Here is a 16,572-nt window from a genome sequence, read left to right on the forward strand (position 1 = left end):
CACGTGGTCTAATAACTTGGCAGCAGCAGACAGTGGAGCTCCTAAGGAGTTCAAGGATGAGCAAAAAAAAAAGATTGCTTTATCCGCTGCCTTTGTGGCAGATAGTTCATTAGACACCATGCAACTGGCGGCCAGAGCCATGGCATGTGGGGTAGCTGCCAGACGCAACATTTGTTTGCGTAATTGGGAGGTAGACACTGCAGCCCAGGCCAGGGTGGCAGCGGTGCCTTTTAAAGGAACCTTGTTGTTCGGGGAGGGTCTAGATAGATACCTCATTGAGAACAAGGATAAAAAAAAGGTTTTACCTTCCAAGAGTAAAGAGTCGAAACAGAGGAAGTCCTTTCCTTCCTTTCGAGATTCGAAGAAACCATCCAGACCAGGTCCCTTTCGTCCCTTCAGAGGGAAGTGGCAGCAGAAGGGGCGTGATCCCAAACCATACTATTCTGGGAAGTCAGATCAGGGTTCCAAAAATCCCTCCAAGAAAGGAGGATCCCAGTGACTATGCCTCTCACCAGCCGACAAACAAAATAGGGGGTCGTCTTTCCCTTTTCACAGACATCTGGAACCAGTCAATCCAGGACAAGTGGGTTTTAGAAGTAGTGGAACAAGGTTACGCCTTGGAATTCCACTCTCTTCCCCCCAACCATTTTCGAGGGGTTCCCCGGAAAAAAGATTTATCTACTCACAGAGCAATGTTGTCGGCCATTCAGCACTTGGTGAATATAGGGGCAGTGGAGGCCGTCCCGGTACTTCAACAGGGTTTGGGGGTCTATTCGGTGATATTTTTAGTTCCAAAAAAAGAGCGGGGAGTTCAGAACCATCCTGGATCTGAAATGGCTCAACAAGTTCATCCTGACAAGACATTTCAAGATGGAGACAGCCGTTTGATCTGAAGTCTTCGCCCTGGGTATTCACAAAAATTCTGGTGACCCTGGTGGCGGAGCTGAGATTGCAGGGTGTGGCCCTATTTCCTTACCTGGACGACATTCTGGTGAAGGCAGGGTCCCACCAGCAATGCCTGAAGGGCATGCAGCAGACAGTGACCATGTTGCGCTCTCACGGCTTCGTGGTGAACCTAGAGAAGAGCAATCTTCTTCCCTCTCAGAGGCTAGTGCATCTGGGAGTGGAAATAGATACAAAGGTGGACAGAGTCTCCTTAACCCCAGAGAGACGGGAGAAGTTTTGCCTCCTTCTGCAAGGGGTGTTACAGCAACCGAAGGTGTCAGTCATGAAGTTAGCACAAGTCTTAAGGATGATGGTATCCTTTCAGGATCTACTGTCTTGGGCCAGATTCCACACTCGTCCCCTACAATTTTTTCTGCGGCCTTTTCAGGAGATTATAGGGAACAAAATTCCCAAACTGGTGACATTACCGTTAGAGGTGACGTCCCAGTTACAGTGGTGGTTGAACCCGGGTCTTTTCAGTCCAGGTTACCCGCTTCGCGAACCTCAGAGGGTTTGCATGACTACAGATGCCAGTTTTTATGGGGTTGGGGGGCTCACTCACAGGATCAAATGATCCAGGGTCAGTGGGAGCCTCACGAGATGAAGTGCAGTATCAACTTCCTGGAACTCAGGGCGATCCGGTTAGGGTTGCAAGGGTTGCAGGCAGTTCTGAGGGGTCACCATGTCCTGGTGAAAACGGACAACTCAACCGCCAAAGCATATGTAAATCGACAGGGAGGAACCAGGGTGAAATCCCTTCATGCCGAGGCGAAGGTTCTCTTCGAGTGGGCCGAAGTCAATCTCCTGTCAATCAAAGCGGTGCATTTTCCAGGGAAGGACAATCGACTAGCGGATTGGCTCAGCAGACGCTGGCTGGACCAAACAGAATGGAGGTTACACAGGGACACCTTCAGTCTAATAGTGGACAGGTACTGACCAGTGTCGGTGGACTTGTTTGCCACGGCAGAAAATTGCCAAGTGGACAGGTTCTTTGCCAAGGTCAAAGACACAAGGGCAGAAGGAACCGATGCCCTCAGCGCTGCATGGCCGACAGGACTAGTGTATGCCTTCCTGCCCCTTCCTCTATTACCCAGGGTGTTACAGAGGGTGGTGGAACTAAGGGTGGAGATGGTGTTGGTGGCCCCCTTCTGGCCGAGATGGTCATGGTTCCAGGAGATTCTGAGGTTGTCTATTCAGCCTCCTTGGCGGCTGCCGGGGAGGGACGACCTTCTGACACAGGGCAACATGTCTCACCCTCAACCAGACATGTTGCAGACAGTTTGGAGGCTGAGCGGTTGCAGCTCAAGGAACTAGGTTATAGCACCAGAGTGGTGGACACTATGTTGGCATAGCGTAAGTGTTCCACTAATAGGATATACAATACCACCTGGAAGGTTTTTGCTTTGTGGTCTACCTTACGGGGGTGGGATCCGATGAAGGTGAAGGTAAATGGTATTCTAGGTTTTCTTCAGGAAGGGGCAGACAAGGGGCTTTCTACCAGCACGCTACGGCGTCAGGTGGCGGCCATATCGTCTATACAGGGGGTGCGGGGGCGTAAATCCTTGTCAGCGCATCTGCACATTAAACGGTTCCTGAAGGGTGTTGCTCTCCTTAAGCCCCCACAGGTACATAGATTCCCCTCATGGAAGTTGAATATAGTACTGAATGCCTTGTGTGGGCGTCCCTTCGAACCTATGGCTTCCTGTGGACTGAAGGAACTGACTCTAAAAACAATTTTTCTAGTGGGTATCACTACAGCACGGAGAGTGTCTGAATTAAGGGCCCTGTCGGTTGACAAGGAGCTTTGTGTTTTCCATAATGAAAAGGTGGTACTGAGACCAGACCCATCTTTCATTCCTAAAGTTAATTCTGTTTTTCATAGGTCCCAGGAGTTGGTTCTTCCAAATTTTTGTCCCAATCCCCAGTCTCCCAAGGAAAGGGAGCTGCACTGTTTAGATGTTAGGAGGGCACTTAGTTTTTACATTGATCGCACAAAAGACTGGAGGAAGTCTGATGCATTGTTTGTTTCGTTTAGCAAGAAGTCGCAGGGACGACAGGTCTCCACTTCCTCCCTTAGCAGGTGGCTACGGGAGTGCATTGTTCTGGCTTACAAGGCCCAAGGTCAAACCCCTCCAGATGGGATCACGGCCCATTCTCTAAGGGGTGCTGCAACATCAGCTGTGTACCGGTCTTTTCCGTCCTTAGAAGCTGTGTGTAAGGCAGCGACTTGGAAATCGGTACATACCTTTACCAGACACTATAAGGTGGATAAATGGGCTTCAGCGGAGGCGGCCTTTGGGAGTCGTGTGCTGCAGCACGCTCTCTAAACAGGGAAGCCGGTCCCGCCCGGGGATGTTCAGCTTTGTTACGTCCCAGTAGTCGGACCGACCCACTGTCCAGACCACCGGAGAACGGAAGATTGGTATCACTTACCATGAAGCTTCCTTCTCGGTGGACTGGCAGTGGGTCGGTCCGGCCCGCCCGTTGAAGTTGAGCGGATTCCTGGGTTTTGGAGATGGATTCTGGAGCAATGGTGCTTTCCCTGTGGGGAGGATATTACCTTTGCTTTGCTTGACAATGACTTTTTCTTTCAATCTGCCATTTTGTATGGTGTGTTGAACTGTGATAACCTAATCTTCTCATTTATTCGTTTCTGTACGTGAATGGGGAGGTGGTGAAAATTTTTATTATTAGGGGGATGCGGCTTGAATACAACTGGCGCATCCTGGGTGGTATAGGCCACTCCCCCTCCGGATCGATTGGAGCACCCGACCCTGTGACGAGGAGGAGGAGCCTATACCCAGTAGTCAGACCGACCCACTGCCAGTCCACCGAGAAGGAAGCTTCACGGTAAGTGATACCAATCTTCCGTTCCCTCCCGCTTTTTAGCACTGTCCTTTAAATTTACAAAGTCCAAATTTCACCACTGCATCTCTTCTTCCAAGCTTTCTAGATTTCCATTTCCCACCTTCTGCATTTATTCTATTTAACTGTAAATAGTCCTGGAATGAAAGATAGTAACCATTACCTTTTCTGCCAATTATCCAGATCCACACCGGTCTCGTATAGCTTTAAATGTTTAGTAATGTCCAAGAAGGTTAGGATTCTGTCAAGCTTATGTCAAATAAATGACTCTGAGAACTTCTGCAGATGATGAAAATGCAACTCTTCTCCAGAGACCCCTCAAAGCCTCAAAGGAGCCCCCCCCCCCCCCAGGACTCCCTTTTAGTCAAGGTAAATCTCTTCAAAGTTTTCTGTGCATATCTTGGACTAATCTCTAACTGAGAAAAGTAGGCAGTAGGCATTAATTTGCCTTCCACTACCCCGAACAGAAGTTCCAGCCTGCTCCCAATATGAGAAGCAGCTCAGCTCGGCATTTTCCTCCCCTGGAAGGATTAAAAAAACAAAATTGTAATATTGTTTGTTTACAAGAAGTGCATATCAAACAAAAGGATTACAAATTTTTATAAATAAACAATTGGGACTAGAATTTTATTCATTGGCTGAACAGAAGAAAAGGGGGATGATTTTTTATATTAAACAAGAAGTGGAGCCGAAATTAGTATTCAAAGATAAAGATAGAAGATTTATAGCAGTAGAATTAATATTAAATGCAAAAAAAAGTTGTTATTGGGACTGTATGCACCAAATGGTGCAAAGGATGCCTTTTTTAAAGACATTATACAACAATTTGATGAACTGACATGACCAAGTTTTGATAATGGGGGACTTTAATGGAACAATTAAGAATACATTGGATAGGTCTGGAAGGAAAAAATAATAACAAAGAAGAAAAATTGCCAAAATCTTTTTTTGAATTGGTCAAACAAGAAAATTTGGAAGATATATGGAGGAAATTTAATCCTGAAGTCCGGGACTATACCTTTTTTTCAGCAAGACATAAAACTTTTTCCAGAATTGACATGTTGTGGGGCACTAAAGATTTAGGCCTTATAACAAAGAAAATAGAGATTTTACCTAAAATTGGGGCTGATCATAACCCAATAATGTGGATTACAAAATTGTTTAAGAAATTGAGAAGATTGAGATTGAATGAAGATTTACTACAGAATAAAGAAATAGTGACATCCCTAGAAAATGAAACGAAAGCTTTCTTTCAAATGAAGAGGATATAGAATTTCAGACGGTCTGGAATGCCTACAAAGGAGTAATGAGAGGAATATTGATTACTTTGAATAATAAAGATAAGAGAGTAAAAGGAAAACAGATGTTGGACATTCAAAATGAAATAAAGAAAAAAGAAGGGGAGTTGAGAAAAAGACCAGGGAAAAAGAAAATTATAAGGGAAATTACAATATTACAAACGCAAATGAGACATTTGATAAACAAAGAGTTGGAATGGAATCTGAAAAGATTGCAGCAGAAATCTTTTGAGGGAGCAAACAAACCTGGAAAATATTTGGCTTGGCAACTGAAGAAAAAAAGAGAAAATAAAATTATCAATAAGATTGTGGTAGATGGAAGAGAGGTGGTTAGCCAAGAGGGAATAAAAAGAGAATTTTTTAAGCATTAAGCCAAGTTATTTAAAGGTGTCAAAATAAAGAAAGAAAAGATGGATGAGTATTTACAAAAGATAAAAATAGAACCCTTAACAGAAAATATGCAAAAAGTGTTGAATGATCAAATTGAAAAAATAGAAATTGAAGCAGAAATTAATGCAATGAAAAATGGGAAGGCACCTGGGCCAGATGGATATACCGCTAAATTCTTTAAACCCTTTAAAGAGGAGTTAATACCGAAATTGCAGAAGTTGATGAATATGGTAAGAATAAAAGGGAAAATACCAAATACATGGAAGGAAGCTGTTATTTCGTTGATTCCAAAGGAAGATAGAGATGTCACGAATGAAATAAATTACAGACCAATTTCGTTATTAAATAATGACTATAAAATATATACAAGAATATTGGCAGAATGGCTTAAACAACATTTGATAAATTTTATAAAGGAAGATCAAGCGGGATTTCTTCCCAAAAGGCAAATAAAGGACAATATCAGGATTGTTGTAAATATTGTAGAATATTATGAAAGACATCCAGAAAAGGAAGTAGCATTATTCTTTGTGGATACAGAGCATTTGACAATTTAAACTGGGACTTTATGTTTGCAGTAATGGAGAAAATGGAGCTGGGAGAAAGGTTTATAAGAATGATAAAAGCAATATATACTGAACAACGTGCAAGGCTATGTATAAATGCAGATCTTACAGAAGATATAATAATTAGCAAAGGTACAAGACAAGGTTGTCCGTTGTCCCCATTGTTGTTTATAATGACTCTTGAAATATTACTGATGCAGATTCAAGAAGATAAAGAAATAGAAGGATTAAAAATAAAAGGATTTACTTACAAATACAAAGCATTTGCAGATGATAGAATGTTTATAAATGAAAATCCTATACTAGTTACACCTTTGTTGTTTGATAAAATACAAGAATATGGGGAGTTAGCGGGACTTTGTATTAACAAAGAGACTGACAGGCTGTGAAGTTACCTCCAAGGTAAAATATTTGGGTGTGGAGATAACAATGAAGAATATTGACTTGTTTAAAAATAATTTTGAAAAGCTATGGCGTAAAATGGATGAAGATATGTTAAAATGGAATAAACTTAATTTGTCATTGCTGGGTAGAATAGCTGCAATTAAAATGAATATTCTACTAAGAATAATGTATTTGTTTCAAACTATTCCTATTGTGAAAGATAGTAAACAATTTGATAAATGGCGAAGAAAAATTTCAGAATTTGTGTGGGCTGGGAAGAAACCAAGGATTAAAATGAAAATTTTGACGGACGCAAAAGAGAGAGGTGGATTCCAATTACCGAATTTAAAATTATATCAGGAAGCAGTTTGTTTAGTGTGGATAAAAGAATGGATAATGCTGTTAAACAAAAAGCTCTTAGCGCTGGAAGGTCATGGAAATAAATTTGGCTGGCACGCATATTTTTATTATGGAAAAAAGAAGATGGATGGTTTTTTCTCTCACCATTATATAAGAAATAAATACATGGATGAAATATAAGAAATATGGAGATGGGAGAAGACAGTTATGGATAGTGCCAGCTGAAGTAATAAAAATAATGGCTGAGATAGGTGAAGAAAAGTGGTTATATAACCTATTATTAAAAATACAAAGTGGCAAAATAGAATTGAAAACTGCTGAAGAGTTGAATAATAAATATGATTGGTTCCAAATACAACAAATAAAGACTTTGGTGGATAATGATATTAAAACTGAAGGAATAAGAAAAGAAGAAACAGAAATGGAAAAAGTTCTGCTTGGAGACAAATGAAAAATTAATTTCAAAAATATATAAATTATTTTTAAAATGGTCTACGGAGGATGAAGTAGTGAAATCTCAAAGGATTAAATGGGCAATTAATGTAAATAAAGAAATACAGATGGAAACTTGGGAATACTTGTGGAAGAATTCTATGAAGCTTTCGACGTGTCATAGTATTAAAGAGAACTGTTTTAAAATTATGTATAGATGGTATATGACTCCTAAAAATTGGCAAAGATGAACAACAAGATGCCAGATAGATGTTGGAAATGTAAAAAACATGAAGGTTCTTTCTACCATATGTGGTGGACTTGTGAAAGAGCAAAAAAGTATTGACAGATGATTCAACAAGAAATTTCTAAAATCTTGGGATATGCAGAGACTTTTCTGTTGGGATTACAAATGGAAAAATTTCCAAAAGAAGATAGAACTATAATTTGGAACTTGCTTTCAGCTGCTATGACATTATATGTGCAGTTGTGGAAGCAAGAAAAAATACCAGAGAAATGGGATTGGATTATAAAAGTTATGACATGGAGTGAAATGGACAAATTAACAAGAATATTAAAAGAATATGATTTAGAAGTTTTTAAAACAGAGTGGGGGAAAAAAATAGAAGTTATGTAGAAAAAGAGTGGAAAATAAAAGGACATTGGACAATTTTTGATAATGATTAAGTTTTAGAAAGAAGAAGAATATAAATTTTTGTTTTATTAGTTATGGGTACCTTTAAATATTAGCATTTTAAATAAACAATATCGGCAGGGGTCAAGTAACGGGGGGAGGGGTGGGTGGAAAGTAATATATGGACTAGATAGGTAAATGTTATTAAAGATGTAAGAAATAGATTTATTACCATATGTTACCAATAATATTGTTTTAAGTAAAAAGACTTGGCTATAAATTCAGACAGGAGAAGCATCAGTGTATGGACACAAGTACACGTTGTTGCTGTGCTACCAACCTTGCTGTTACCGGACCTTTGCAACCTTGAACCTTGGACTGGACCTGACAGCTGGCTATTCTAGAACCCCTGACCTTGGACTGGACTTGGACTTGCTGCCTGAACTCTGTGACCCTTGACTGGACTTTGGTAAACTTGTTCTCAGGAACCCCTGACTTTTGAACTGAAATTTGTTTACTCTCTGCAAGCTTGCCTGTGTCTTGTCCTGCTGAATCCCAGCCCTGACTGTCAGGCGGGGGTTCATTGAAGCTCACAAGTAAGCAGACTTGGTATTTTCAAACAAAGTTGCATTTATTGGATACTTCAGAGTTACTCCAGGCTTGGCAGGCATTGGAACTGATGGAGATCAGTTCGAATCACTAGCATTTAACATTCTACATCAAAGCGATTGCTTCTACCCCTCATTTCCCAAAACAAAAGGTTGCTTTTGCATGTGAGAGTTTTCCCAACGCTCCCCCCTTATCTTTTCAGTTTTGGTTACATTTCCCGGAGGCAATGTCCTTGCTGCCTCTGAGGAGGAGGGGAGAATCTGGCACATACTGTCTAATTCAAAGAGACCTTGGCAACTTTTGATATTCCTGGGAAGCTACTCTCTACTTTTCCCCCCTCCCTCTTTACTATCCCGGTCCCTGTGTTAGTGAGCGTTTCTAGGCATTGCTCAATATGGTTAGTAACAGCGTTCAGCAGTATTGTAAATGAACAGAGCCTGACATACTGCCCCCCTAAGCTCTTGCTCGGGGTTTGTCTGGGTGCAGTAGGTAAAATTGCTTAAGCAGTTGCGGAGCATTTAGATCAGAGGCTTTAACCCATTCATCGCAGCTGGGCGGGAAATAGCGCCAGCGCACCAAGTAGTAAAGCACCCCCCTTTGGATCTTAGAGTCCAGGATTTCCTTCACTTCGTGGTGCTTCTGCCCCTTCACCAAGATGGGCTTGGGCTCCGGACCACGAGGGTGCTACCGCGACCCACCCGGATCTCGACGCAAAAGGCTGCAATGGAAAACAGGGTGCACTTTACTAAACAGTTTGGGCAAGTCCAGTTCTACAGTCACTTGGTTGATCACCCTCTTTATTTTAAAAGGTCCCAGGAACTTGTAGGCTAGTTTCTTGGAGGTCTGCAGCAACGGCAAGTTCTTAGTTGAAAGAAACACTGTCTCCCCCACTTTGAAATCCCAGCTTGGGCTGTGCTTTTGGACAAACTGGGCTTTGTAATCCCTTTTGGCCACCTCCAGGTTTTCCTGAATTACTTTCCAAGTCTTTTCCAGGCGGCCCCACCAGTGCTGACAGTCTGTGGGCTTAGAATCGTCTGCCCCCCTGGCAGCGAAGGGAACGGCTTTCCCTCATAGCCATTAACCGCCTGAAAGGGAGTCATTTTAGTGGAACTGTGAAGGCTGTTATATCCATACTCTGCAAATGGTAGCAGCTCTACCCAGTTTGACTGTTGGAAGTTTATATAGCACCTTAGGTACTGCTATAGAAGCCTGTTCACCCACTCACTTTGTCCGTCGGTCTGCGGGTGGTAGGCTGAGCTCAGTCCTTGCTCCATTCCCGCCAATTTGCAAAACTCCCACCAGAAGTTGGCAATGAACTGTGGCCCGCGGTCGCTAATGACCTTATCGGGGAATGAGTGGACCCGGACCACGTGCAGGAAGAATAAGTATGCCAGTTCTTTAGCCGTGGGTAATTTACGGCACGGAACGAAGTGAGCCTGCTTAGAAAACGTGTCCACCAGGACGAGGATCACCGTCCGCCCCTGGGAGGGGGGCAGCTCTACAATAATGTCCATTGACACCACTGACCAGGGCCTTTCCGCCATGGGGGGGTTGCAGTTGTCCCGGCACTTTGCCCCCCCCTTCTTTTGGCCATGAGGCATGTTGGGCAGGTTTGCACAAAATCAGAAATGTCCTTTTTTATCTGGGGCCACCAAAACTGCCGGTTCACCAGGTGGAGGGTTTTTACGTAACCGAAGTGACCGGAGAGCTTGTTAGCGTGGCAATGTTGTAAGACTTCCAACCGCAAGCTCTTGGGGACGTACAGTTTTCCTTTGTAGTACCAGAACCCCCCTTCTCCCCTTCAGTAGTCCATCTGGTCGGTCCTCTCCCTCTTTCTCGCTTTCCACTATCAGTCTATTTCCCCCCCCCCAAGGATCTGGATTTTTGGGTTTTGCTTTTGACCGAGTTTGCACCACTCCAGCCACTGCTTCAGGGTGTATCAGGGAGTCTATTACTTCCTCTCGCTGGCTTTCGTGCTGCAGAAGCCTCGAGAGGGTGTCAGCTAGAAAATTCTTCGCTCCGGGGATGTGCCGCAGGGTGAAGTCAAATCTGGCAAAGAAGCCTGCCCAGTGGATCTGTTTCCTCGTTAGCTTACGGCGCCCCGTGAGCGCTTCCAAATTTTTATGGTCCGTCCAAATTTCAAATGGCACCCGCGCCCCCTCCAACCAGGACCTCCAAGTTTTTAATGCGAAAGTCACGGCGAACGCTTCCTTGTCCCACACCGACCAATTGCGTTGTTCTTGGGAAAATTTTTTAGAGATGTAGGCGCATGGCCGTAGTTGGCCCCCCTCGTCTTTCTGCATTAATATGGCTCCTACGGCCACGTCAGAAGCGTCACATTGAACCACAAAAGGCTTAAGCTCGTTAGGGTGCACTAGCACCGGTTCGCTCGTAAACAGTCTCTTAAGGGTGTCGAACGCCTTCTGGCACTCCCGGGTCCAGATCAGTTTGGCGCCCGGCTTTTTAGCGTCCAGTCCCTTCCCCTTTGTCTTTAGGAGGTCCTTGAGGGGTAGGACCACTTTGGCGAACCCCTGAATGAACGACCTATAGAAATTTGCGAACCTGAGAAACTATTGTAGCTGTCTACGTGTCCTCGGGGGTTCCCAGTCTAGCACTGCTTGTATTTTAGCCGGGTCCATGGCTAAGCCTTTTCCGGACACTCTGAACCCTAGGTAGTCCAGTTCCTCCTTATGGAACTCGGATTTAGACAGCTTAGCATACAGTTTGTTCTGGTACAGGGTAGTCAGGACCTTCCGCACCAGTTTCACATGTGAAGGGAGGTCCTTGGAATAAATAATGGTGTCATCCAGGTACACCACCACCCCCTTGTACAGGTACTCCCTCAGCACTTCATTGATGAAATTCATGAACACCCCCGGGGCCCCTTGTAGTCCAAAAGGCATCACTAGGTACTTGAACTGGCCCATAGGGGTGTTGAAAGCTGTCTTCCATTCATCCCCTTCCTTAATTCTTACTCGGAAGTAAGCGTCTCGTAGGTCCAGCTTGGTAAAGATGGACCCTTCTGAGACGGTGCTTAATAATTCCTTAATTAGGGAGATCGGGTAGGCGTTGGACATGGAAATCCCGTTTATCCCACGAAAGTCAGTACAAAGTCTAAGGCTCCCGTCCTTCCGGAAGAGGACCGGGGCGGCGTGAGGTGCCGTGGCGGGGCGGATGAAACCCCGCTTGAGGTTCTTCTCCAAGAACTTCCTTAATTCTGCTTTCTCCACCCACCCCATGGAGTACAGCTTTGCCTTGGGGAGGGACTGGCCTGGGATTAGTTCAATGGCACAGTCCGTGTCCCAGTGGGGGGATAGTTCATCGGCCTCAACCTCACTAAACGCTCCCCGTAGGTCCCGGTACTCACGCGGGATGGTTTGGACTTCTTCGACCGACACACACAGCCTTTTGTTCTTCGGCGGGGCTTTGGGGCCTCATTGCTCCCTCCAGAGGTGAGACTTGCAGCGCCTGTCGGTGAAGTCTATGGTCTGTTCCCCCCACTGGATGTCCGGTTGGTGCCTGGCTAGCCACCCTACTCCAAGCACCAGGTCAAAGGAAGAGGAGGGGGCGATCACGAAAATTTCCAAGTCCCAGTGATCGTCGATCCCCACAGGGATTCTTTGGGTCTCTTCCACACAGGGCTCGCCCTTCATCACTATCCCATCCATTTGCTCGAACTGGATCGGGCGGGGGAGGGGTTCTCGGGGCAGTTCTAGCATTTCTACCTGTCGGGGGGTGATGATCTCTCTTGTACACCCTGAATCTATGAGGGCTCTGGCATGCACGAATCTCTTCAGTTTCACATTCAATAAAGTCAATGGGACAAACAAAAGGGAGCCAGATATGCTCACCCTCAGCGGTGCCGTGACTTTAATGACCTGCCGTCCGGCACCCATCAGTGCAGGTCGCTCCTGTTTCCCGCTGGCTCGGTTTCACAGGGGTCCTCCCCTAGGTTTTACAGCATTATAGAATCCTCGTCTAGCACCATCGATAGAGCGGTGATGCTCCGACTCGGCTCCTTAGGTCTGGTTGGTTTCTTGGCCGCCACCGGTCCTGGCTTGGAGGTCAGGGAGGGCCCATGGGGAGGGGGCTCCGGGCAGTTGGCCGCCAGGTGGTTCGGGTCTCCGCACCGGTAGCATTTGCGGGTCGATGGAGGGGGTTTTGCCGCTCCCCCCTGGCCCTTTTTGGCCTCCGTCTTTGCACTGGGCTTAGCCTCCCATCCGGGTTTGCCCCCTTGCCCCTGCTGGCATTGGAGGGCCACCATCTTCATGTTGGTCTCGACCTCGCCTGCTAGTTGTATCCACCCGACCAACGTGGTGGGTCTTGCTTGTCCCAGGACCCGATTCAGCAAACTAGCGTTTAGGTCCCGTCGGTAGGCCGTTATTTTCATCATCTCGCTCCAGCCCCGGATCTTGGCACAGTGGGTTCGGAACTCGGCAGTGTACTCCCGGATGGTCATCGTCCCCTGCTGTAGGTTCTGGAGCGTCACAATGGCCCTGGTCTCCTTTAGCAGGTCCTCGTACTGAGACAGCAGGAGTTGGAGGAAGCCCCCTACGGTGTCTAGCTCGGGCCCCCTGGTCTCGTACAGGCTCACATACCATCTTTGGGCGGCCCCCTTCATCTTCGACCCCAAGTAGTCCACTTGGCTGAACTCATCTGGGAAGGTGTCCCCCCAGTAGTGCACGTAGCTGTTTGCTTGAATTATGAAGTACTCCACTCCCTCCGGGTTCCCGTCGAACGTGATGTCTAGTTCTTGGGACTTCGCTCGCCTCCCCGGCCCGGCTGGGGTGGCCGGAGCTGCTGGCACCGCCGGTGCGGTCAGGGGTGCTGCGGGTGGCAGCTGAGCCAGTCTTCCAACTCCCCCCATCAGGGCCCGGTTGATCTGCTTCTGGACTTCTTGCAGCATCAGGGCCATGTTCTCCTTCATTTTGCGCCTCAGGTCTCAGGCTAGGGTGGACACCTCTCCCCTTAGCGCCTCGACAGATTCCGGGCCCTTTGGCAAAGACTTGTCATCCTCATCCTCCGACTCCGATCCCTGTTGCCGGTCGTCGGAGTTGGAAGACCGCTCCCCTTTGTATGTGCCCGGTGGCGAATCGCCGCCGCCCCCTGGGTTCCCCTTTGGGCCCGGTCGGTTGAGGATGGCCTCATGCCAGATCGCGGCCTTGTCCATTAGGGTGGTCAAGGTGCGGGGGCACCATGCTCTCACGGTTATGAAGAGTTCTTGTATGTGCGTCGTCCCCCCCTAGCTTGGCCGGTCTTCTCTCGGTAACGTGCCTCACCGGGGATCTCGGGATGTCGATCGGTTCTGAAGGCTCTTGGTCACTGGGTGCTTTTTCAGCCATCCACTACAAAGTTACCCACGCTGATAAACCTTCGTAGGGGATCAGTTCCAAAATGTCAGGCGGGGGTTCATTGAAGCTCACAAGTAAGCAGACTTGGTATTTTGAAACAAAGTTGCATTAATTGGATACTTCAGAGTTACTTCAGGCTTGGCAGGCATTGGAACTGATGGAGATCAGTTCAAATCACTAGCATTTAACATTCTACATCAAAGCAATTGCTTCTACCCCTCATTTCCCAAAACAAAAGGTTACTTTTGCATGTGAGAGTTTTCCCAACGCTCCCCCCTTTTCTTTTCAGTTGGTGGTTACATTTCCCGGAGGCAATGTCCTTGCTGCCTCAGAGGAGGAGGGGAGAATCTGGCACATACTGTCTACTTCAAAGAGACCTTGGCAAACTTTGATATTCCTGGGAAGCTACTCTCTACTTTTCCCCCCTCCCTCTTTACTATCCCGGTCCCTGTGTTAGTGAGCGTTTCTAGGCATTGATCAATATGGTTAGTAACAGCGTTCAGCAGTATTGTAAATGAACAGAGCCTGACACTGACCTCCTGGGGAAGCTGCATCAGATTAGACTGATGCTGTTAATCAGCAAGTTCTGTTGAAAAAACTATGCATGCAGGTCCATAGAAATATAGTAATACATGCTGTTCCACCAGACCTTTGGCTGAGGTGGCTGGTCAGTAAAAACCTGGCCTCCCCTGCTGAAGCTTGCCAGATCTCAGAGACCCAACGGCACAAGCTTTGAAACCCATAATGCAACCTGTTTTTAATGTGGTTTTAAACTGTTTTAATTATTTATTAATGTATTGATGTGTTTTAGAACCTTCTTGTGATCCACCCAGAATCTGCTTGCAGGGAGCATGGAATATAAATTGACAGAAATAAATGTCTTTTGTCAACCTGGTCATTTGAATAATGGAACAATGTGTGGAAATTAGTTTTCAGTGATTCAGATCTCCATATCCTTACCTACTTCTCTTTCTGCTAAACTCTTCTCACTAACTAACCCACAACCTCTTTTCCCACTAATCCACAATCTGTTTACACAATCTGTAAATAAACATAAATTGCAAAGCAGTTAAAAATAATACAATGAGGTGAAAGAAGAGAACCCAACCAAGCAAAATGAACCTTTTAAAGCCTTTTAAGAACAGCACAAAGCAAAACCAAGGATAACTATTTTAAGAACAAGAAAGAAAACAAAAGCTTCTCCTCCAACTACAGTGCCACAGGAAAACTTGAGATAATATTTTAAAACAAGGTTCACTGTGGTCAAATGAGTCAAAGATGTCCAGACAAGAACAAGAAGGAGGTCTTCTCAGGCAGATAGTGGAATAGCAGAAGCACACAGTGTTACAAAAAATCTCATACTGATTGGGTAGACAGTTCTGGTGCTCCCCTTAACATCTGATCTCATTACCTGGGATGTCTACCTCCTTCTCACCTCCCTGTCATTTCCCAGGAAACCCGTTAAAAAGTTAAAAGGGAACCATTTCTGCCAGGCCTATGCTTGAGGACAGCCATGGGTTCAATCTTCAGGTGGCCTTCCTCTCTCCCCTTTTTCTCCCTTCCCTTTTAAACCAGGCAGTTTATGCCACCTTTTAATTATATTGTTAGTTTATAATACAATGTATTTTATTGCATATTGTTAGGTATTCATTGCATTTATTGCACTATGTATTAGAATGTTTTATCATGATGTTACCTGATCTGAACCTAGACACAGGAGAGTCGGATACAAATTTAATAAATCAAATAAAAAACAGGCCTGTGAGCCTGAAAATGCTAACCCCAGATATTCCTGAATATTTCCAGAAATCTTTGGGATGTGATTGCCAGTATGTTAAGAATATTGCTCTGAACATGTAGATATATCCAATATATAAATGGTTATGTATTTTTTATGGATATATTTGGGACAGAAGCACCTAATGCACATCTTTGAACAACACATTAAAAACAAAAATAAGTTATGTGCCAACTAGTCGGGTATTCCACCTTCATCTAGGCTCATGCTGTCCCCCAAACTACAGAACAGGTCTGTTTTGCAGCCTCACCAGAATGCCAGGAGGGTTTGAGCCCCTCTGACCTCTTCTGGGAGGCTGTTCCAGAGGCATAGGACAGACACTGAAAAAGCTACAAGGCAGGATCATGGGAGAATATGCCTTAGACAGTGGAGGGGGGAGGGGTGGAACCTGATTATTGAGAATATATGACTTGTTCTTGTTGAAATCAGAGGCAGTTGAAAATACTTAATATGGCAGCATCAAGCTATATTTTATGATGGTGTGTAGACTTAGAACGAATAAAGCAAAAGTTGATTTTATTCAATTTAATTCCCTTAGCATTTCGTTTTAACTCCTGTCAGCAAAAAACATGACCTTCTCGTTCTTTTCAGACATTGATGAATGCCAAGAGTTGCCTGGTCTCTGCCAAGGTGGAAACTGTATCAATACTTTTGGCAGTTTTCAGTGTGAATGTCCCCATGGGTACTATCTCAGTGAAGAAACTCGTATTTGTGAAGGTAAAAATTCTCCCACTTCCTCTTCCCTGGCAGGAGACACTTCCTTTCTCAAAACAATGTTTTGCCCTGCAGACCTTTTTTTTCTATTCCTGTTCAGAATATTATGCAGAAAGTGAATGTCATATTGTAAATTCTAAACTGTGAGAACTGTACCAAATTGTCCAATTAAACTATAGAGCACTGTAAATGAAAAGATCCTCTGTCCCTTACATTCGGTCCCCAA

At 45.1% G+C, this 16,572-nt stretch overlaps 1 protein-coding gene across 2 annotated transcripts in view; it reads left to right on the forward strand.

The window, feature by feature from the left end:
* Nucleotides 1-16,572, forward strand: part of LOC132590489 (fibrillin-2-like) — a 314,238-nt gene that overhangs the window by 227,298 nt on the left and 70,368 nt on the right. For both annotated transcript variants that reach the window (XR_009556697.1, XM_060263396.1), the window contains exon 34: nt 16,224-16,349. Coding sequence is in view for 1 of the 2 variants with exons in the window: in XM_060263396.1 (XP_060119379.1) it covers nt 16,224-16,349 (126 nt within the window). In the remaining variant the exon portion in view is untranslated. The remainder of the gene's footprint in view (nt 1-16,223; nt 16,350-16,572) is intronic.

Source organism: Heteronotia binoei, unplaced genomic scaffold, assembly GCF_032191835.1.
Source record: "Heteronotia binoei isolate CCM8104 ecotype False Entrance Well unplaced genomic scaffold, APGP_CSIRO_Hbin_v1 ptg000047l___fragment_1, whole genome shotgun sequence".
Taxonomy (NCBI): domain Eukaryota; kingdom Metazoa; phylum Chordata; class Lepidosauria; order Squamata; family Gekkonidae; genus Heteronotia; species Heteronotia binoei.